This window comes from Saccopteryx leptura, chromosome 10 (genome assembly GCF_036850995.1).
Source record: "Saccopteryx leptura isolate mSacLep1 chromosome 10, mSacLep1_pri_phased_curated, whole genome shotgun sequence".
NCBI lineage: Eukaryota > Metazoa > Chordata > Mammalia > Chiroptera > Emballonuridae > Saccopteryx > Saccopteryx leptura.
In genome coordinates, this window is record NC_089512.1 from 17848077 (window position 1) to 17871613 (window position 23537).

The 23537-nt window shown below is 39.2% G+C and overlaps 1 protein-coding gene across 2 annotated transcripts in view; it reads right to left on the bottom strand.

Moving 5' to 3' along the window:
* Positions 1–4288: 4288 nt before the first annotated feature.
* The window catches only part of PDCD6IP (programmed cell death 6 interacting protein), a 61494-nt gene continuing 42245 nt past the window's right edge, over positions 4289–23537 (bottom strand). For both annotated transcript variants that reach the window (XM_066350576.1, XM_066350575.1), the window contains exons 11-18: positions 22651–22762; positions 21333–21502; positions 15194–15442; positions 14710–14844; positions 13000–13094; positions 9742–9865; positions 8616–8803; positions 4289–7837 (exon numbers count right to left, since the gene is read on the bottom strand). In XM_066350576.1, coding sequence (XP_066206673.1) covers positions 7663–7837; positions 8616–8803; positions 9742–9865; positions 13000–13094; positions 14710–14844; positions 15194–15442; positions 21333–21502; positions 22651–22762 — 1248 coding nt within the window. In that variant the 3' untranslated portion in view covers positions 4289–7662. The remainder of the gene's footprint in view (positions 7838–8615; positions 8804–9741; positions 9866–12999; positions 13095–14709; positions 14845–15193; positions 15443–21332; positions 21503–22650; positions 22763–23537) is intronic.

Below are 23537 nucleotides of genomic sequence, written 5' to 3' on the forward strand. Positions count from 1 at the left end.
ACACCTGAAACTAATACAAAATAATATTGGATACAAACTGGAATTGAAAAACATTTTTAATTAAAAAAAAGAAAAATCCTAGCTGTGATCTTTTAAAACATTCATTGAGAAATAGTTCCCTCTTGTGGTCTAACTGGAAATTGCCACCCTTACCCAGAAAGTTTTTCAATGTCTGGAGGTTAGTAAAACTTTTTGAGCCATGAACTATGTATATTGGCAATCAGGTAAAGCCTGTGTGTTTTACAAAGAAATCAATTATATTAGATTTATTTACCCAATTATTAAACAAACGGGGGCTATACCAATATAGGTGCTTCTTTAACACAGTAGATAACAAGACCTAGTGGCAGGTCTAATTAACCATCACTGCAAAGTAGTAAAGGCCCTGGCCTTTACAGAGTCATCCTAGTGCGCCAAGGTCCAGGGTTCAATTCTCAGTCAGGACCCATATGAGAAGCAATCAATGAATGGACAACTATTGTAAATGATACAACTATGTGGAACAATGAGTTGATGCTTCTCTCTCCCCCTTCCTCTCTCTCAAATCAATGCAAAGTGATGAGTATAAATGACATTTTGAGAAATTAGTAACTGTAATGAGATCTGCAAATAACTAGGATTTCTAGAAGTGACAAAGTCATAAGTGCTGGTAATACTGCAAAGGTCAGCATTTGACCTTTGGTTGCCACTTATAATTGAAGGAAATTCTCTATTTTAGTTGGAGGCTGCTACACACAAGGTTCCGGTCTTTTCCCATTCTAGGATATGGGTCTCCTGAGTTCTACCCACAGACCCTCAGGTTCATGGAGCCCAGCTTTTTTTGTTTGTTTGTTTGTTTTTACTCAGGGCAAGGAGGGGAGGCACCCAGACAGCTAACAGGGATCCACCCAGCAAGCCCATTAGGGGGCGATACTCTACCTATCTAGGGTATTGCTTCATTGTTTAGCAACCGAGCTCTTCTTAGCACCTGAGACGGAGACCATGGAGTCACCCTCAGTGCCTGGGGCCAACTTGCTCCAATTGAGCCATGGCTGCAGGAGGGGAAGAGAGAAAGAAAGAGACAGAAGTGAGAGGAGGAGGGGTGGAGAAACAGATGGGCGCTTCTCCCATGTGCCCTAACTGGGAATCAAACCTGGAACTTCACAAGCCAGAGCCCAGCTATTCTAATCTAGTGTAATCTATTCATTGAGCAGTTTTTCTGATTTTGTAGTATTTGGGGTAGGGGTGCTATTTTCATCTCCAGGATATTTGAGAACTAGGGAATCTGCAATTAAATTAAACATAGTTACTGTTAACTGAAACAACACTGGCCTAGAAATCAGAAGCACTAGCTTCTGTCCAACCTGACTGAACATGCCAGAAATGGAGGCGAATTTCAGCAAAAGAATAAGAAGCCTTAAGTCATAGAAGGGCCAATGATCCCGCCAAATTCTCCACAAGGGCTGGAAAAGCATATCTGTGCTCATAGTAATTTAAACAGCCAACAGTGTCTGAGCACCTACCGGGCCAGTCGTGCAGGCATCCTACATCCTGAGGAAAGATTGTGGCCTGTGTCACCAACGAGGACATGGAGGTGGAGGGCAGGAACGTCTTACACAGAATCACACAATTGCTCGGGATAAGGCCAGGACTGGGGCCCAGGTCACGGGGTTCTAACAACCCAGTAAAGAGGCCACTCCGGGCTAGTGGCTGGCGCTTAAACAAGCAAGGGAACTTACTTAGGAGCTTTGTCTCCAGCGGCAGCAAGGCGAGAGGCCTCCGCACCACCCGCCAGGATCTTAAATGTTATACAGAGACCCAAACGTGGTTCGGGCACGTATTCTGTCCGCACGGTCTCAGCAGAGCCTACTCTTTCCAGGTTCCATCTTCAAAACAGGTTTCCAGTCTGAAAATGACGGTCCAAATCACATTCCAAGGACAGGGGAGGAGGGTCCTCCTGCACCCCACACCTCATGAGTGGCTCTTAAAATTTCACAATGCCTCCTCTCCCACAAAGTGCCAGGAGCATTAGCAAGGGGTTTCGTTTGCATGACGGCAGATACCGCCGCAACAATACAGGTGCACGGAAGAGAAACACGGGTTAGGGGAGCACGAGCGCGGCGGTCAGCAGACCACGGGTGCGCATGCGCATGGCATACATACTCTTCGCCAGCCCAGAGATGGCCCAAATGCAGCAGGTAGCTGTGAACTGAAGTGACCAAACCACGCACACAAGAAATGTCCATTTCTTTATTCATTGAAGTCATTTGTTCTGACTCTAAAGCCCGTTCCACCCAGGGTGATAAAAAGAAATTTACTCACCCATGACTGGCTCCCCACACGTACCAGGTCCTGAGTCACCATTTCACGCTGCCCAGCCTCATGGCCCCTCCAGCTGCGGAAGCGCCACCTTGTTGGGAGCATGACGCCCTCTGGGAATGCTGTAATCCCTCTCTACCGAAAACCCGTCCCCCTCTGAGGTTTCATCGCTTCCTTCAAACCCCTGCCCAGAGTCTACAGCTCCTGCTCTCCTACCCAGCAACCACCACCCGGGGCAGGAACATGCAAAGGGCCCAACCAACCAGGCTGGAGCTGGACACAGGGTGAAAGGCAGGGAGAATTCCTGCCCACAAGTTCACACCTTAATATAGTATCCACTTTCACACCAATCATCGTTCCTAGCTCAACTGTACTCCTGGAATATGCGATTCCTTGAGGGCAGCTGTATTGAGCATAGTACATAGTCTCTCAATATATATATAAAATGCTGCATGATGGGAGGGAGAATGAGTGGGTGAATGGGGAGGTGGAGGTGAGGAATGAGCAAAAGCCCTATAAAACAAATATTCTGAAAAGCAGAAAACTTTCTGACGTCGAACTTCTGGCCTCGGTGAGGTCCTGGCCCCGGCCCCATCCCCTGCCAGCCCCAGGGACTCACCTTCGCGGCGCCATTTCCTCCTCTCCTGTACACCGGGATGAAATCAGTGGCTGCCTCGCTAGTGACTGCTCTGCCAAAATGAGTTCATGGATTTCAAATGCTTAGAAGAGGTACCAGAATGTGACAGGAACAATGCTAGATGCTTTTAGCAGCAGCAGCAGCACACAAAAGGAAGATGTCTGTCCTTACAGTTCTTCAAATCAGAGGTGACAAGTGAGAGAGACCTGAGCCCCGTCAGCCCCTCAGCAGCCATCTGACCTTGGACAATTGCTCAACTTCACTGCAAGTTGATTCTTCCATGTACAGTATGAATAAAAATGTGTAACGCCTCAGTTAAAAACACAGAAACTTACAAATACAATGGTAATAATCACCAATTGATGTTCATTTAGTTGAAAGGGTCTTAAGCAAATTTTAAGCAAAAGGGAAGAATACCAGGACTCACAGAAGTGACAGAAGCCAGGGTCCCATGCAGGCAGGGGTGCTAAGGCAGACAACTTGGGTGCCCCCGACCCACAGAGGCAAGCCTGGCCAGTGGGCAGCGATCCTGGTGCACGGGCTCTAGACAACTTCAAGTCTGTTGAGATAGGTCCTAAGGCAATCCTGCTCTGGGGTAGTAAATGCTAAAGCAGTCCTAACGTGCAGCTTCTCAGTCACCTCCCTTTAAGCTGGAGCACAACCCAAGCTCCAGGGGGGGTCCCTTAGATCCTCATTGTCCTGTCACCCGACACACCTAGGTTCCCACTCAGTATGAACTCTTTACTCTCCAACCCAGAAGCCAGGTAAGTGAAAACAAAAAAGTTAAGATTTAACTATGCCCAATTTTTATATATTTAAGATATACAGTACATAATAGGGATTCAGGCTGATACATTTCCTGGCGCTAGCTTGTTCACCTTGAACGAACTTGAAAAGTATGCAAAATCAACACATTTTCAGATAAATTGTGTCTTTTGAGCTACGTAATAAAACAGTTGTGTCTGGCCTTAACGCATGGGAGAAGTAGGAAGAAAACAGAACTGTTTTAAAGGATGAACACATTTCACCACTCTCCTCCGCTGATCAACTGAGTAGCATTATCTTGCCAAACATTTTCAAATATTAACCCAGAAAAGGTGACACAAGGAAATTACCCATCTGAGAGAGCTGGGGAAAAATCGTAAGTAATGAAACACATGATCCATCCGTGATAAATTACAGAGTTGGCAACTATTAAGAAAATGTTTAAACATTGTCTTTCTTTTATACTCTCATGCATTTAGTCAAAATGGGTATCTTTTTATTTCCCAGTCCACCATTTGTTAAAGAAATTGCAGAAACTATAAAGCTAAAGGATAAGCACTTTAAATAAGAATTCATACTCCAAGGAAGTAAGAATCTTTCAACTTTTATTTCTAGGATACATTCATCTGGAACCTTTTTGTTTCTTTACAATTTTCCCCCTAAGAGAAATGAATACAATAAAAATATAACCCAACTACCAGCAATGTTTGTAACCAGAAAAGAATCTAAAATCTCTGGTGTGATAATATAAGATTTTTTTAAAAATATAAACTTCATACCAGAAATAAAGCCTGAATATTCTCTTTTTCTTTAAAAATAGAATTTTTCCTTCTTTTTTCTTCCATGTAAATCTTATAATCACTGTTTAGTTCTAAAATCTACTTTTAAACTAGTAATTATAACACAATAGCACTGGTTTGTTTCCCACTTTGTATCCTGTTCTGAGTCAACTAAGAATTGCAGGTGTTTGAAAAAAAGAGATGCCACTAGGTTAGTTAATAGCAAAATTCTTCAAGATATACTGTTTAAAAAAAAAAAAAAAAAAAAAAAGTCCCCATTAGCAGATTAAAATCTACTTAACAAGTTGCACTGTACAAAAGCACTTTTGCAAACAGTAGAGTTCAAATGGAAATTTTTTAAAAATCTGTGTTGGACTAGAAAAGCTGCTGACTGGGATAAACATAAGAGACAGAAGGCTGTTTGTTCTGTAACTTTGGATCGGGGGAAGGGAGATTATAAATTGCAAAGTTGGGGGTATGGGTATGTGGATATCTCACAAAGACTGAATGGTTAGCAGTGATACATGAGCATTTTTCTTAACTGAGAATAAAAACTGAGGGGCAGAAGAGTAGCCCAATGCTTTGCGCCAGACTGAGAAGTAGGACCATCTGTCTGCAACTAGGAAAAAGAAATAAGAGAAGTTAGTGTTTACCCACTTCTGAGTAGCTCTCATGCAGAGCTTCACTGCTTGAAGTATAATCCATTTTAAGACAGTATTCTAACGTCCAATAGAAATGGTCTGGGAATGGTTTCTTTTCTTTAAGAAGATAATCAAAAAGCCAACATAGACACAACATACCTGAACCAGAGTTAACACTCTCCTATCTCTAAAAGAACAGCATTATCCAGAACAACTATTGAGGGTATTTGGTAGAATATCAGAAGCTAAGCAAAGAATTAAAAAAAAGTTTGATAAAAATAATCCCAATGAAGGCTTCATTCTTATTTGCTAGAACGCAAAATGGACATAAGAGAAACGTCTTTCCATGAGCCATCATAATGAAACTAGACAGGCCTATAAACACAGACCCAGCGATGAGGGCCTGGGGAAACTTGATCATCTGCACCTAGACACGGATGCCCGAAAACAAGCATCAAGTATCTGAAGGACGAGTGGAAAGACAAGAGGAACTGGTTCTGGGTAGCTGCATACAAGAGGAACTGGTTCTGGGTAGCTGCATACAAGAGGAACTGGTTCTGGGTAGCTGCATAGAAAGGCTTTGCTGCCAGAGCTGAGTGAGTCAGGCATGCTGCCACAGGGGGTGTGGGATCTCCTCTCCTAGTATTCCTGAACCATCTTCCTGTGGCTCTCGGGAGCAGGCCTAGTTTAGCACAGGAGATGGGCTAAATGCCCTGGGACTTCCCTTTGGCCCTCGGATGCACTTACACTTTTCTTTAGCATCATCTTCCCCCAAGAGAATATTCAGGCCAATTTTGTTTTTGCTTTTTCTGCATTAGTAAGAGTTATAAACTAGCAATTTGGAATACCCCTCTCACTGAGTATCTTGTGTTAGTATAACCTTGAGTAATAAGACTGTAGAACTTAAATGTCATTTATACAAGAGTCAAACAAGCCCATGATTCCACATTAATAAAACTTAGCTTTGATATGTAAAAAACGATTTTTTTGCCAAGGTTTTAACTATTGGACTTTAAACCAATTGCAATATTCCATGTAAAATTCATTTATATTATAGTAACATGCCTTCATGTTTTCTACATACAACAAACAAAGTAAAAAAATTTTTAAATATACATATCTTTTAAAACAAATTCACTCCCTTTTACAATCACACCTTCAGTCTAACATTTAAAATATAAACCCAAACTATCAATGAAAACAACAGTAGACCAAGTGATAGTATCATTTAAATGAAACAATAATGCAAGAAGAGGTCAACATTAAAACTTAAAAAATAAACATAAACCAATTCATTAGAAAACTACTCATAGGCCTGTGTTCAGGACCTCACACAGAACAGACCCCACTGTGATTGCAAACAACTCATTTCTTTCTCATTTTCTCATTCCATGAAGCATGTCTCACTATTTTTACTGAGGTTTATACAGTGATCAGTTATCCTAACAGCAGAGATTAATATTAAATACACAGCCTATTCCGGAATTGGCATTTGCTCCCAACAACTGTTTTGTGTGCTCCCTGAATTATAAAAAGTCCAATCTTTAGGAGCATAAAAATGAAAGGGCTTAAATCTATTCACATACATTGTGCATTAAATGTTACTAAGTTAAGACAGTAAGGTGGAAAAAAGGAGAAGGGTACAGTAAATTTTCTTTAAACAATCCCATTATATCAGACAGTACTGTCAATAATGTATTTTAACCAGGTTATGAAAAAAATACCAGAATTTGTACCAATTTCTTGAAGAAACTAATAAAACATTAAATATACATATTTATTTGTATATTTCTCTGAAGAATCTTTGGTACCAATTATGTTCCTTCCACATTATAGGACTTTTCAAAATTAATTTACTAATCAGCATATGAAAGATAAGTTATGATACTCTTTTGGTTTTACTATAAAATGTACTGAAATCTGACTATTAACTTGCATTAATCATGCACTTAAACACACTACCTCTTTAACTCACGTACATATAAAATGAGACTAATACCAGAAAGAAATTAGACAGTAATGAGAATCAATGACAAAACATAACAATAACAACTGTTCTTAAGTAATTTATTTTTAAATTATAAGATTACAATGCTTTGATTATGCAAAATAGCATAATGGAAACTAAACCAAATCAATAAACCGAAAGAGAAAGAAAACTTGGTTTTCTTGAATATCAGTACTTAAACCATCGTAAGTTTCTGATGTCCCAATCATATCTTACGTAGACACAAGTATAATCATTTCAAAGGTTTCACTTGTGGGTTTAATTTCTCATTTTCAACTTTTATGAACGGCAATATAATTTATGTCAAATCCTATTATACCTAGTGTTTATGCTGCAATAGCAGCAAACCTCACGTGTGCAATCAAATGTGGAACTGGGGCACAGCTTGAGTTCTCAGCCGCAGACAAGTATAATACACTGCACTCAGTACAGCAGAGGACGTATATGAACCAGAGTGTGGAGTTAGGACACTTATTGCAGGATTGGTACTTCTTTCCCTTTGAACTGAACCAGCTGGGCTTCTGAGCTGACACATTACTGCTGTGGATAGTAGGGCTGCTGTGGGGGCTGAGGAAAGGGGTATGAAGGCTGCTGGGGTCCCGGGTACGGAGCCTGTCCAGGGCTCTGATGATACACTGGTGGGTATGGCATATTATACTGGCCGTATGCGTAAGGATTGTAGCCCATGGGCATGGGCATTTGGCAATACCTGATGGGGAAAAGGAAACAACAGAATTGGATTAGTAAATCAAATACTAAATAAATGAACATATTATTCTAAAACTCTGTTGTTTCAAGATATCAATTTATCTCCATTTCTCAGTCTATTAGAGATCAGTGGAGAAAAAAAACAGCTGTTTCAAGGTGCCTGTTAGAGACAAGTATTCCTAATCCTTTTATTAACTGAGATAAAAAAATATCAAGTTCACTGCAATACATACAAATTTACTGTTTATAAAGTTCTAATGGGAAGACAGAATGGACTTACTAAGTGTAAAGAACGCTTTAAAATAAGTCAAATGTCTTGATTTTTAAGATTAATAAATTATCACAAAGAAAGCTGATCTTTAAGAAAGAACACACTATAATTACATAAACTTCTGCTCAACAATTTATCAGACTTCCAAGATTTCACTGTGAAAGTATGTAAAAAAGGCCTTATCAGTCTTGCTTTCACTAAACTCAAATGGCACCTGTTTATCATCTAAGTAAACAAGATTAAGGAAATACATTCTGAATTTCATTCAGAAGCGATTTACTTAATATTTACCCAATATGTAAAAACTAAAAACATAAATATGCTTGGGAAATGGCTATCCAACTACTCGAGTAACTGACTGTAACATGATTTTTCAGTACGAGCTGACAATGTAGCTTATTCATTCATGACACATCCATTCAGAGAAGCGACAACCCTCTTTTTAAAAGGTTGCCCAGAGCTAGAAACGTCAGCCGGTTCATTGGGATATACTAAGTTTCAGCCTTACCCGGGGTATCCTGGATAGGTGGGATAGGGGGGCCCCTGGGCCTGTGGAAGGGGAGCTGGCCCAGGAGCCTGCGATGGAGCAGGTGTGGCAGTCCCGGTCCCCAGTGGCACTGACGCGGCAGCAGCAGGAGCTCGATTCGCTGGAAGCACAGGAGGCGGAGGCCGGGCGGGGGGCTGGGGCTTAGTAGACTGTAAGAAAAAGTCGCACTGACTACCAAATGTCCCGTGTTTCTCTCAAACTGCTATCACTTCAATACAGAAGGCATATGAGAAACTCTAGAATCCAACCAAGTATGGTTCTAATTTCCTTTCTTAAATGTTGGCTTATTGTTCTAGAAATGTATGAGTTGAGAAATAATTCTCCAACTTCCAGATCCCCCACAGCCACTTCTCTTTCCCTGCCGCTCATTACTGAACCATTTACTGCTCATTCCCGCTCCCACCAACAGTCAGACACCTGAGGGGGGGGAAGGAACACAGTGGGGACAGTTCTACTGTCACCTTGTCCTGGCCCACCATTTATGATCATTTTCAAGTATCAGGAAACTTAAAGGAATAGTATAATAAACATGTACGTGCTAACATTCTCCTACATAATCACAATACCACTTCACGAAAAGGAACACTTACCCCCTAATATCATCAAGTACCTAACTCGACATTCACGGTTCCCTTGTATCACCAAAATAAGCTTACAGGTATTTTTATGAACCAAGATCCAATCAAGATTCATGTATTGCACTTGATTATTATAAATCTTTATTCTCTTTTAATCTAAAACATGCCTTCTGCCTATTTTTTTCTCTGACATTCACTCCTAGAAAAAAACAAGGCAAGTGTCCCATAAAATGTCCCAGTTCTTGATCTGTCCAATTGTTTCCTAACAGCACAATTTAACTTGTTTTATTACCGTATTTGCTAAAAACTGAAAGTTGGTTCTAAAGACTTAATTAGATTCATGTTAAAGATTTTTCTGGCAAGAATTCTTCATATTGAAAAACATCTGGTTGGTCACCTGATGAAAACGGTGACACCAGACTTCTCCAATGTGAAGACTAATCGATCCGTTACAGCAAGCAAGCTGTCACTAACGTAAAACTTCCCTTTAAAAACGTCTGCTTACTGACCGCCATGGTTCTCGGCGCTGGAGTTGGAGGAGTGGGAGAGTGTCCCCCGGCTGGAGAGGACTGATACGCAGGTGTAGGAATTGCAGGAGCACTGGGTTCTCTGGCAATGCTTTGTTGCAAGTCCCTTATTAAAGACAAAAGTATTAGAAATTAACATAATAAAAGAAAACCCAACACATAAATTACCAGGTGTTTTTCTTTTCATCATACATGAAACACAGAAAATAGACTCAAAACAATGATGGTATTTTATATTTTTTAAAGTAATGTTCTTTTTTTAAAATTTGCTTATTGATTTTAAAGAGAAGGAAAGAGAGAGAAAGAAAAGGAAAGAGAGAGAAACATCAATGTTCCTGTGTGTGCCCAGACCAGGTACTGAACCCGCAACCTTTGCAAACTGTGACGATCCTTTAACCAACTGAGCATCCTGCCAAGGCAATGGTGGCATTTTAAAACATACTACATTTCTTTCCTTAACTAGAAATAGCATAAATCTTCTTTCTCCCTAATTGAATAAAATGAAGTTAGTTCTTAATCTACTTCTGAAGCCTAGGAAAAAAGGTAAACTTTTTCAGAGATCAGTTACAGCTAGAGAAAGAATCACATCAAACTGGGCAAGTGGTCCTAAAAGACTGCCCACTCATAACAAGAGATCATCCCCTAGATGAGAAACCCTTAACATAATACCCTACCTAAAGGTAATCAGAAAACCACAACTGCACTCGGTCACCTAGCTAGTATTTTAATCAGTGTATTATATCAGTGTTCATAGAAACCAAACAACAGATGAAAAAAGGCGAACCCATTTAAATCATTTTGTAACTTTCTTAATAAACACTTTCTAAAGACATTCAAAAAAATATGGCACTGATTATTTCATGTTAAAAGATACCTCAAAATCTATTACTAGGGAAAATTTATTAAAGATAGATGGTTGAAAAGACCATTAAAATATAGTATTAAGAATCAGAAATGGATTTTAAAATCCCCTCGGACAGTAAATTGAAATCCATCTGAAAATCTCACTAAATGAAACGGATGTGCTATGAGTAGAAATTACCCACCAGGTTTCTAAGGTTTGGTGTGGGGGATAAGTTTTTTTCTCTATAATTTTTGCATTGATTATATTTTGAGATGATATTTTGGATATACTGAGTTAAACAAAATATATTGTTGGAATTTATTTTGCCTGTTTCTTTTAGCTTTCCTTTTTAAATTAATTTTTTAATTTATTGAGTTGACATGGTTCACCTAACTATACAGGTTTCAAGTGTACAACTCAATATAACACCATCTACCCACTGTGGCTATTAGAAATTTTAAATTTTAAATGGTATGTGTGACTGCATAGTACTTCTCCATACACATGCAGCTTCATTTATTTGACCAGCCCTGGACATTCGATTTGTTTCTAATCTTTTACTGCTACCAGTAATACTGGACAGTTGTGGTTTAGAACATTCATGCCCACACTATTTACAATATAACAGCTCAAAACTAAAAACTACTCAAATACTTAATAACAGTACAGATAAACTTGCAGTATATTCATACAATAAAATATATACAGAAACATCATTCAGACGAATCTCACAAATTTAATGTTGACTGAAAGCCAGTCACAAAACAGTGCCTATGACTCCATTTATATACAGTGAAAAAACAGGAGAAACTCGTCTGCACTCTCACAGTGGAGATAATGGTTGCCCTGGGAGCAGCAGGTAATGACGGGGTGGACAACTGCTGAGACGTGGACAGAGCGGTGAACACGGGTGTGGCTGGCGGAGGGCTCCAGAAAGGCTCATGAGCACAGCCGTGTCCGAGTTCTTTATGTTCATTACTAACGGACACGGGGCTCTGTACGTGCATGAATGACCATTTGGCTCGCGCCTGCTCCGCTGTAGACCCTACAGCAATCACTCCACTCTCTTCCAGCACGCAGTGCTGCCAGCCTACACTTTTCCATTTTATAAAGTGACTTGATGTGTTTGCCTGACTACCTAAAGAATCCTGCAATTATCTTTTAAGGCTAATCATTTATATGCCTTGGCGTTGGTAGCTCTTGTTAATTTTTCACAACCATAAGATATATCCTTTCAATAAGCTTTCACTTATTTTAGGAAAAGGTTCTTGAGTATTATCATTAAATATTTGTTTTAGGCCTGACCTGTGGTGGCGCAGTGGATAAAGCGTCGACCTGGAAATGCTGAGGTCGCCGGTTCGAAACCCTGGGCTTGCCTGGTCAAGGCACATATGGGAGTTGATGCTTCCAGCTCCTCCCCCCCTTCTCTCTCTCTCTCTCTCTCTCTCTCTCTCTCTCTCTCTCTCTCTCCTCTCTCTCCCTGTCTCTCTCTCCTCTCTAAAAATGAATAAATTAAAAATATATATATTTGTTTTATTCACTGTTTTGGTTTGTCTTCAATGAGGGGAATTCAATCTTGCGTATACTGGGTTTTCTTTGCCCAGCTGTAATTCTTTTTAATTCCATCTTGGTTTCATTTTCTTTGGATTTCCTCATTTCTACTCCATGTGTTCCTGTGTTTTCTTCACTCTCTATACTCTCCTTTCGTGTTCCTTCCTATTTCCTCTTCGACCTATGGTGGTTTTGTTCTTCTCTTCTTCCTTCATGAATGCTGACACGTTTTATCTCCACCTGTTTCCTCGCCATCTGAGCTCTGGCATTGTTGTTTTTGGTATGCCTTAGAAAGACTGCTTCCTAACCTTTTTTTATTCATAGTGAAATGTGAGCTCAGAATTTTTATCTGTCCTGTGACATTATTATTCTGGTGAATGTTCCCATCTATTAAGTTTTGTTAAATTTTGTCCATTTTCTTCACCTTAATAAATACAGTTTCTTCACGTGCTGCGTCCACTCTCTCTCGAGTCCTTGGCATGGACTCAGTCGCCCGTTACTGACCCAGCTTGAGCTGTTCACCCTGTCTTCCCCATGCTCTGCACCTCTAGTTTATGCCACTACAAGGTAAACTGCTTATGTTTATTGGCCTTTCCTGAGATCTGCCGCCTGAGCTGATTTATTATCATTTCTGGGACACCACTGCACTTTCTAAATCTCGAGTTTCTGCTCCCTTTGTTCCCAGGTCGTGCAGTTGTTTGCTTGTTGCTCTGTAAACACCCAGGAGAAAAGGAAACCACTATCTCACATGGCCAAATTTACCCCAGAAGTCTCCACAAGGTTTTTTTGTTTTGTTTTTAAAGAAAAACACTTTAAGTACAATTTGATACAGAAAACAAACTTACTTTAAGAGTTCATCTCTCTCCGTCTTCCGTGCAAACACTATGTCACTGCATTTGTTCTGGAACCGGACCAGGATTTCAGTAAGCTCGTTGTAAAACTATAAGCAAAGGACAAATATAAGTAATAAACTGGAACAATTTTTTAATCTAAGGAGGAACACAATCTAAAGCTCATTTGTCAATAATGGATAAAACTGAAACCTACATGAGATATAGTCATACTATGTACTTAAGTCTAACAACTTAATGTTAAATATGAGCTAATATGCCTTAAAAATAATAAAAATAAAATCACTTCTAGAAAACGTCACCAAAAATTAAAGGTCAACAAGTTAAAAGTTCATGATCATGAACATCTTTCCAATTCCTAGAGAAAGCCCACTATTTAATAAAGATATTGGACCGATTTCATTAGAAGGCCAGACCTGCACATTCACTTCAGAAATGCAGGCACCATTTCAGCAGCCCTTGCAAGACTCTCCAGAGACCCTGTGGAAAGTCCTGGCGAGTCTTCCCAAAGGGTCACTGGAGAGTTTTCTCAGCTTACCTATTTCAACAAAGCGTTTAAACCAAATTAAAATGATCTTTTACTATCCTCTCTATTTTGGAAGGCTTTGCCCCTCTCTTTAGAGAGCTTTACATTATTATCTACTGTATTTACTTTTTTTTTAAAAAAATGTATTCAATCATCATTATGGAGTTGAAGTACCAAAAGAGTACTTTCTGAAAAACTTAAAAACCACTTGTTCCTTCATCAGCAAAGTAATTGGTAAAAACAAAGAGAGGCATTTCCCTAAACTTTTTAAAGAACAGGCAATAAAATACTTAAAATATAGTATGTTTTAAGCGCTCTGAGACTCAGATAGATCACAAGTCTATCACCATACAAACCATCAGCACAAAATATAAAAGCCATCACTCACCTTCCCCACCATAGATCGGCTCTGCTTCCTCTGAAGTCAAATTGATCAACTTTCCACCCCCAAAAAAGTATCACTGGCTTGGGATATTTCTCAGCTAATTCCTACTACCTCTAATACCTAAAGCCCTTTCTGCCTGGCGAAATACACATTCATCCAAGTTCCTATGCAATGCTGCACCTTCTTTAAGCTCTTATAACAATACTCTAGGAGGCAAAAGTCATTAAAACTAAAAATTTTTTTTTTTTTTTTTTTTTTTTTTTTCATTTTTCTGAAGCTGGAAACGGGGATAGACAGTCAGACAGACTCCCGCATGCGCCCGACCAGGATCCACCCGGCACGCCCACCAGGGGCGGTGCTCTGCCCCCCAGGGGGCGATGCTCTGCCCATCCTGGGCGTCGCCATATTGCGACCAGAGCCACTCTAGCGCCTGGGGCAGAGGCCACAGAGCCATGGCCAGCGCCCGGGCCATCTTTGCTCCAATGGAGCCTTGGCTGCGGGAGGGGAAGAGAGAGACAGAGAGGAAAGCGCGGCGGAGGGGTGGAGAAGCAAATGGGCGCTTCTCCTATGTGCCCTGGCCGGGAATCGAACCCGGGTCCTCCGCTCGCTAGGCCGACGCTCTACCGCTGAGCCAACCGGCCAGGGCTAAAACTAAAAATTTCACGGCAAAATATAATTTGGCCCAACAGGAAAAGATCAATTAAATTCCCAAATTATATATATTATATATATATATTATATACATATATTAATGTCTATATTGAACAGCTATTGTTTCATTTGTACACCATACCTTTGTACCCTCCTTCAAATTAGCTACAAGTTCAACAAAGTTGTCATATGCAGTAGCTAAATTCTTCAAAACTTCTTCTCTTAAGTTAGCTTCATTGTTTGATTGTTTCATTTTCGAAAATTCCTGGTGTGAGACCTTGTTAAAAGAAAGATTTATGTATTTTCATTCATTTACCAAATTAACATAGCTCCTAACATTTTATTGATATTTTTACAACTATGAAAATCATGTACAATTACACACAAGAATTACTCAATATTTACCTAATATTTCTTTTGGGGTAGCACTGTGCTTTAAATCTTTTCTTAAGTAAAAATACCACAAATTCAGTGTGTCAAAAACAATAAATAATGATTACAGACTTTATTAATGTGTAAGTAACACTTGCAAACATACAATCCTAAATGAACAAATGATTTAGACCAGAGCTATCTTTACTTTAAAATTTTAAAACATAAATCTTATTAAAGTATATAAACTTCACCTGAATACTTTTAAGAAGTCCTTCCTGTTTCTTTAGATTTTCTTGGACTTTAGTTGTCAGACTGCCATAGATTCGATCCAGCTCAGTAACAGAAAGAGCTTCTTCATTTATCATACCGTCTTGAGCCAGAGCAGTCAAAAATTTGCTTGTCATGTCAAAATTCACTGATTTCAGGTCACTCTCCAGACCCTCTCTTTCCTTCTTGACTTCATCAAGATTTGTCAGTAAGGATTTTAATACATTTACAACCTAAAAAAAACCAACCTTAGTTTAATTGCCAAAAAACCAGAAGCTAATTTCAAGAAAGGATTTATATACAAAGGTCCACCAGGGTCAGGAAGAAATACTTTCTCAGAGAGCCATGGATAAACTATACATCGGTCTTATTTAGTATAGACAGTGTACCTTTGGTGAACTCAGATTGTAACAGCAGCAGCAATAACAACACTAGCAAGTGCTACAATTTACTGGACATTGTAGCTTTTCCTAAAAACTCAATTCTAGTCAATATATACTCTATTCGGCAATATAAGGAACACATTTAATTATATTTATCAAGGCTTTTTTGTTTGTTTTTTGTTTTGTGAGAGAGAAGGGCAGGGGACAGACAGGAAGGGAGAGAGATGAGAAGAATCAACTGGTAGTTGTGGCACCTTAGTTGTTCATTGATTGCTACTTATACGTGCCTTGACCGAAGGGCTGCAGCAGAAAGAGTGACTCCTTGCTTAAGCCAGCAACCTTAGGCTCAAGCTAGCGCCATTGGGCATAAAGCTAGTGCCATTGGGCATAAAGCTAGTGACCTTTGGGCTCAAGCCAGCAACCATGGGTCATGTCTATGATCCCACACTCAAGCCGGCAACGTCGCACACACAAGCTGGTGAGCCCGTACTCAAGCCTGCAACCTTGGGGTTTCAAACCTCGGTTCTCAGCATCCCTGACCAACACTCTATCCACTGCACCACCAGCTGGTCAGGTCAAGCTAATTATTGTTTTCAGGACAGTCCCTATCTCAAGACTGTTGGGAACACTGAAATAATCTATATAAAGTGCACAACAGCCTGACCAGGTGGTGGCGCAGTGGACAGAGCATGGGACTGGGATACGAAAGGACCCAAGTTCGAGACCCCGAGGTCACCAGCTTGAGCGCGGGCTTATCTGGTTTGAGCAAAGCTCACCAGCTTGGACCCAAGGTCACTGGTTCAAGCAAGGGTTTATTAATACTTGGGCTGCTGAAGGCCCGTGGTCAAGGCACATATGAGAAAGCAATCAATGAACAACTAAGGTGTCGCAACGAAAAACTAATGATTGATGTTTCTCATCTCTCTCTGTTCCTGTCTGTCTGTCCCTATCTATCCCTCTCTTTGATTCTCTCTGTCTCTGTAAAAAGTAAAAATAAAAATAAATAAAAATAATAAAGGTGCACAACAAAATTTCTAACAGAGGGTAAGTGTTCAATCATATTAGCCATTATTATTAACTGGCAGTCGGGTTTCAAGGTTTAACTCTTTTCTTTGGGTACATTATGGCCTCAAGAAGCTTAGGCATCTAAGCATTCAGAAAGGGATAATGGAAAAGATTAAGAATTAAAGCATCCTTTATTTTGCTGAATTATAACTTTCTGTAATTACGTGACACATTCTGTATTGGCAGCATGTAATAGGATATAGATTTTAAAATGTTGCAACAGTATTATCTATTGGTATATTTACACTGATAACACTGGGGAACAAATTTTTTTTTTCATTTTCTGTTGCATGAGGTTTTAGAACTGTTTCTATATATTTCTGCATCACTGATTCCAAATCTGAAATCCGTTTTTTGGTGCATGTTCTAGTTTTTATGCAATTTTAATTTCTTTTTGTTACACTTAATGGCATGCATTGGTTTTTAAATTGAAGTTAAAGGGAAACGACTCTTGGATTGAACATAACCACAGGCAATTAATGTTTTACAAACATCACTTTTTCACAATTGTAGTTATTTTTAAATGTAAAAAATTATTATCTGATAAAAACACCCTCTTATTTTAAGATTGAATCATGGCTTCTTCGAGTAGGTGTAAATGTAAGAATACTCCCGACACCTTCTGTTACATATGCGGCTGTTACACACTTCAACGTCAAAGGCGCAATATTTCATCATTTGTGACATGTGCATATATTGCCTATTTTCAAGTTCCCCTTGGCCATCAAGACAAGAATTGGGCTCCTCATACTGTGTGTCATAATTGTGAGAAAATGCTTTGTGACTGGACAAAAGGAAAACGCAAAAAAATGCCTTTTGGTATTCCTATGGTTTGGCGTGAACCTAAGGACCACAGCAGTGACTGTTATTTCTGTCTGATCCATACAAAGAGCATTGGCAAGAAAAAACGGCATATTATCGCATGTCTTAATATTCCTTCAGCAATATGACCTATCCCATACTCTGAGACACTCCCAATTCCAGTTTTCAATGGTTTTATTTCTTCTAAGGACGAAGAAAGTAAACATGGTGATCAAGTGTATTTTGATAAGATGCATGAGGAAATGGTTGTAGAATCTGAAGGGTCTTCTTCTGATGCCAATCAGTCATTAACCCCTCAGCAGTTTAGTCAACCCGAATTGAATGACTTAGAGTAAGAGATTTGGGCCTATCAAAGAAAGCAGCTGAGTTATTAGCCTCCAGGCTTCAAGAAAACAATGTACTTCACTGGTCAGCTAAAGTATCCCATTTCAGGAAACATGAACAAATTTTTGTGGACTTTTTTCCAAAGACAAACACTTTGTTTACTGTCAGTGATATCAGTAGTCTTCTCAGCTGGCTAGGTGTTACCACCTATACTCCAACAGAAAGGCAGCTATTGTTTAACAGTTCTATATGGAGTCTGAAATGTATTCTCCTACACAACAGTAATGTTTATGCAGTGGTTCCAATTGGTTGTTCAACTCATCTGCAAGAAGATTATAATGACATAAAAACTGTCCTAGACTTTCTGAAGTATGAGGAGCTTAACTGGATCATTTGTGTAGATCTTAAAATGGTAAATTTCCTGCTAGGACAACAGAGAGGTTTCACGAAGTATCCTTGCTTTCTGTGTTTGTGGGACAGCCGAGCTTGGGAGAGACACTGAACACAGAAGGAGTGGCCAAAACGTGAAGCTCTGGAAGTAGGAATGCAAAATATTGTGAATGAACCTGTAGTTAATCGAGACAGGATTATTTTTCCCCCACTTCACATCAAACCTGGCTTAATGAAGCTGTTTGTTCAGGCTTTGAATAAAGAAAGTGAATGCTTTCAACATATTATTTCTGCTTTTCCTGCCTTCTCTTTTGAGAAGATAAAAGCAGGTGTATTCAACAGACCTTAAATTTGAACCCTCATACGTGACGAAGAATTTGCCAGGAGGATGAATAAGGAGGAGAAAGCAGCATGGCAGTCTTTGTGGCAGTTACAATGAACTTCCTTGGCAACAAAAAATTAGAAAACTATGAACTTCTGGTTCAAAGAATGCTGTTGGCTTTCTGTGACATTGGATGTAACATGAGCGTTAAGATTCACTTCCTGAACAGTCACCTTGATAAGTTTCCCGAAAACCTTGGAGCTGTTAGTGATGAGCAGACTACTGCTGGAGCATCAAACGACATTGTCCTCAACAAGTACACAAATGCAAGAGCTACAAACGCAAATTTTTGCCTGAATAGACTTAAAATGAGTTTTCTGCAAATTTTATGATTAAAATAAGTGTTTTAAATATGTTCTATTTTGAAATTGTAGACAAATTCTGATGCAATCATATCTTTTAGTGTATTAGTGTATTTACTGCATTATATAAATTATTAAATTTTCACAAAGATAATAAATACCCAAGAAGACATTCTACTTCATTATGTTAACCTAAATGTTGAAAATTTTACAGTAAGATGAAAACCTAAAATCTTGAATTGCAAGAAAACTGTAGCTTACAGAGAAAAATTAATGTCAGGTTTGAAATCAGCACACTCGAATTAGGTAAGAACAAGTGTTTTTGTGGATGCAACAACAATTTTGTTCCCCGGTGTTATGGAACCTGAACCATGACTTTGAAGACTAACCCATACAGTCTGTTTAGCTACTAGAAAAATAAGAAATATCACTTTCATCTCTCTATAAGTTATGTCCAAAAAACAAAAGAAAAAAAAAATGGCCAAGTTAAATAAAGCCGGGGGAGAAATAGGAATATACAGAACTGGTTTAAAAAATAGTCTAATGAAGACAAGGGTCAGACACACTATCAGTATTACCTTGGTGATAATACCCCCAAGTTAGCTAGGAAGTATTCTGAGACAGAGTGGTTCATGTGCACCTTCCCCCCTTCAGTGAAGAAAGAACTGGCCTGACCAGGCGGTGGCACAGTGGATAGAGCGTCGGACTGGGATGCGGAGGACCCAGGTTTGACACCCCGAGGTCGCCAGCTTGAGCACGGGCTCATCTGCTTTGAGCAAAGCTCACCAGCTTGGACCCAAGGTCGCTGGCTCGAGCAAGGGGTTACTCGGTCTGCTGAAGACCCGCAGTCAAGGCAATATGAGAAAACAATCAATAAACAACTATGGTGTCACAACAAAAAACTAGTGATTGATGCTTCTCATCTCTCTCCATTCCTGTCTGTCTGTCCCTATATATCCCTCTCTCTGACTCTGTCTCTGTTAAAAAAAAAAAAAAAAGAACTATACACAGGGCAGCCGAGTATTGTGAGAAGAGAACCCCATCAAGATTTTAAATGGAAGAAAGTATGGTGGTTCCTCAAAAAACTGAAAATAGAACTACCTTTGACCCAGCAATCCCTCTACTGGTTATATACCCCCAAAACTCAAAAACACTGGTACGTAAAGACACATGCAGCCCCATGTTCATTGCAGCATTGTTAACAGTGGCCAAGACATGGAAACAACCAAAAAGCCCTTCAATAGATGAATGGATAAAGAAGATGTGGTACATATATACTATGGGAATACTACTCAGCCATAAGAAATGATGACATCGGATCATTTACAACAAAATGGATGGATCTTGATAACATTATACAGAGTGAAATAAGTAAATCAGAAAAAACTAAGAACTGCATGATTCCATACATAGATGGGACATAAAAACGAGACTAAGAGACATGGACAAGAGTGTGGTAGTTACGGGTGGGGGGGGGGGGGGGGGGGGAGGAGACAAAGAAAACCAGATAGAAGGTGACAGAAGACGATTTGACTTTGGGTGACGGGTATGCAACATAACTGAATGACAAGATAACCTGAAGATGTTTTCTTTGAACATATATACCCTGATTTATTAATGTCACACCATTAAAATTAATAAAAAATTTAAAAAAAATTTTTTTAACTACCAATTCTAATACCACCTGTATTACAAAGAAAAGCTAACTTCCTAACTTCCATGGTAGTAAGTTTTCTATTCAGAATGGTAGAGGGACCAAAGGGCTATTACTACGTCCTACGCCATCGTGCTATGATTCTGTCCCAGGAAATTCATCTTTTCAAGGGTTTAGCAGTATTTCTTGCCCTCTGGCTTACTGTCCTGTGTACTTCAGGGCCTCTACTTATCCTACTACATTATCTCATCAGACACTAAATCACACATGCACTTTCTCCTATTTTAGGACTTTCCGAATCAGATGTCCCACTCTTGATTTTCTCCTTCCTGTCAACAGCAGGAAGGTAATGATGTTACTCATGTATTAACATGCACACCTTGTCAATTTCCCTTCCAGAGAGGGTCCCAGTGGAATATAGTGCAATGGTGGGAAAGCAGGAGAGAATAATGTAAAAAATAAAAAACGTGTGGTCAGCAGAGTATCCAGCCAAACCCAGTCCTTCCACTGCAGGAAATTTTCTCCCTTTTATAAAGCCTTAATTAAATACTGTGAACATATGGAGTATCTCTAGAGTACAGTACCCAGTCCCACGAGGCAGTCAATAAATGGAAATTACTGGACAGTAATGATATTAGTATAATACCATGTATATATCATGCTACTTTAATATAACAACCTCAATTAACATCTGCATTTTTAAAAAGATGCCAATAAGAAGTCAGCAATTTCTTATTTATAATAGCCTGAACATAGTTTTCATAAGCAGGTGAGCAGCCCTATTAAAATGCATCTCCCTACCTCGCTGCCCTGCATGGTCTTGGCCGGGTTAGCAGAAGGGATGGCAGCATTCAGCTCAGGCTCTGGCTTACACAGCAGCGCAATGGTATCGCGGTGAGTCTGGTACCGTTCCTTCACTTGTCCATCTGCTTGCACAGCTTTATCCAAAACCGCTCTGAAGTTGGTTCCCTCTGTGGGAAAAAAGAATGTTATTAGAGTACAGCACTGATTTTAACAGTAATGTTTATAGGTTGCTTATACTTTTAGTTCTGTTTTCCTCCAGCAGGCCCCAATTTTTATACTTGAATTTCAGCATTTGGAGCTCCTCTCTTAGGAGGCTTCTTACTTTTATTCCCCTTCTAAAGGCCCCAATTCACTAGATAATAGAAACTCAGCTCCTGTCAGTCTTTGCATTTTTGTTTTTGAAAAATCAACGATAAGCAAAAGCTCAGTTATACTTTAAAATACATTTGTAATCCCTATCCACCAAATAAAACCTAACTAAGAATCTTCTCCCACAACTCATGAATACAGAAATCATTCATCCCCCAAAATGTTAATTTATTTTAAAAAGTATTCCTTTCTCAATGAATCACTGCTTCAACTTGACTTAAAGAACAGCAGATATAGTTTTAATAAAATATCAGTAACATTAATTCCATTTAGAGATAAATAAAACAAGTCTCTAGCTATTATGAAGACATCATTTATCTTAACAAGAACAAAATATTAACCATAGTTTTCAATATAATAATTTGGCTTCAAATTAACTGTTAAAAATCATCTTTTGCCCTGGCAGAGTAGCTCAGTTAGTTAGAAAGTTGTGCTGATACTCTAAGGTTGTGGGTTCAATCCCTGGTCAGGGCACATACAAAAATCAACCAATGAATGCTTAAACAAGTGGAACAACAAATTAATGTTTCTCTCTCTCTCTTTCTCTCCTTCCCTTCTCTCTCTTAAAAAAAAAAATCAAATAAAAAAATTGTAAGTCATCTTATACCACTCAGGACTCAAGTGAAATGAAATTGTACAATCATACATATATAATATAAACTAATTTATGTTTATAAAATATACACATAGCTAGAATAGGAAAAAAAGTTATAAGATCATTTTAATTAACTTTATACCCTTCTTTAAGAATCTGAACTTCTCATAATGAACATGAATTTTGGGGTTCATTTTTTATCTTAAACTGAACTGAGGAAAAACCTGGGTTTTCATAATAGCAGCAGCTGCAGTAATAACGGGTTTACAAATGAGCCTAATTTAATCAAGCAAAAATGTGGATCCGAATTGAGACTTCATTCATAGAAAACTTATTTATGCCCATTTTTACCTGCTCTTAAAGGCTTATAGAGGTCATTGGATGCTGTCCTTTGCCAGCGTTCCTTGAATTTTGCTCTTAAATCATTGTCAGTTGCTTCTTCTTCATCCAGCAATCTTAATGACTTTTAAAAAGGAGGCAAAGCAATGAGATATTATTTCTGCTATAAAAGTTTTAAACATTTTGTAAATGATCATACTCAAAGTACATAAGAATGAGTGAGATGGAGCTGCTCTTACATTAGTGATTAGAATATAAATTAGTAAAAAAATTTTTGCTGCAGGAAGTCATGTTATAATGTATTTATCAAAAAGTTTTCTGTAAATCTAAAATTATACCAAATATAAAATTTCCTGGAAAACAAGAAGTAAAACTATCTCTACTTGCAGAATAAATGCCCTTAATATGCAAAAACTCCTATAAGAAATGCCCTTAATATGCAAAAACTCCTACAGGATCCACAAGATAACTAGTAGAGACAATAAACTCAGTAAAGTTGCAGAAAATAAAATCAATATAAAAAATCAGCCCTGGCCGGTTGGCTCAGTGGTAGAGCGTTGGCCTGGCGTGCAGGAGTCCCAGGTTCAATTTCCAGCCAGGGCACACAGGAGAAGCGCCCATCTGCTTCTCCACCCCTCCCCCTCTCCTTCCTCTCTGTCTCTCTCTTCCCCTCCCGCAGCCAGGGCTCCATTGGAGCAAAGTTGGCCCGGATGCTGAGGATGGCTCTATGGCCTCTGCCTCAGGAGCTGGAATGGCTCTGGTTGCAAAAGAGCAACGCCCCAGATGGGCAGAGCATCACCCCCTGGTGGGCATGCCGGGTGGATCCCGGTCAGACGCATGCGGGAGTCTGTCTGACTGCCTCCCCGTTTCCAACTTCAGAAAAATACAAAAAAAAAAAA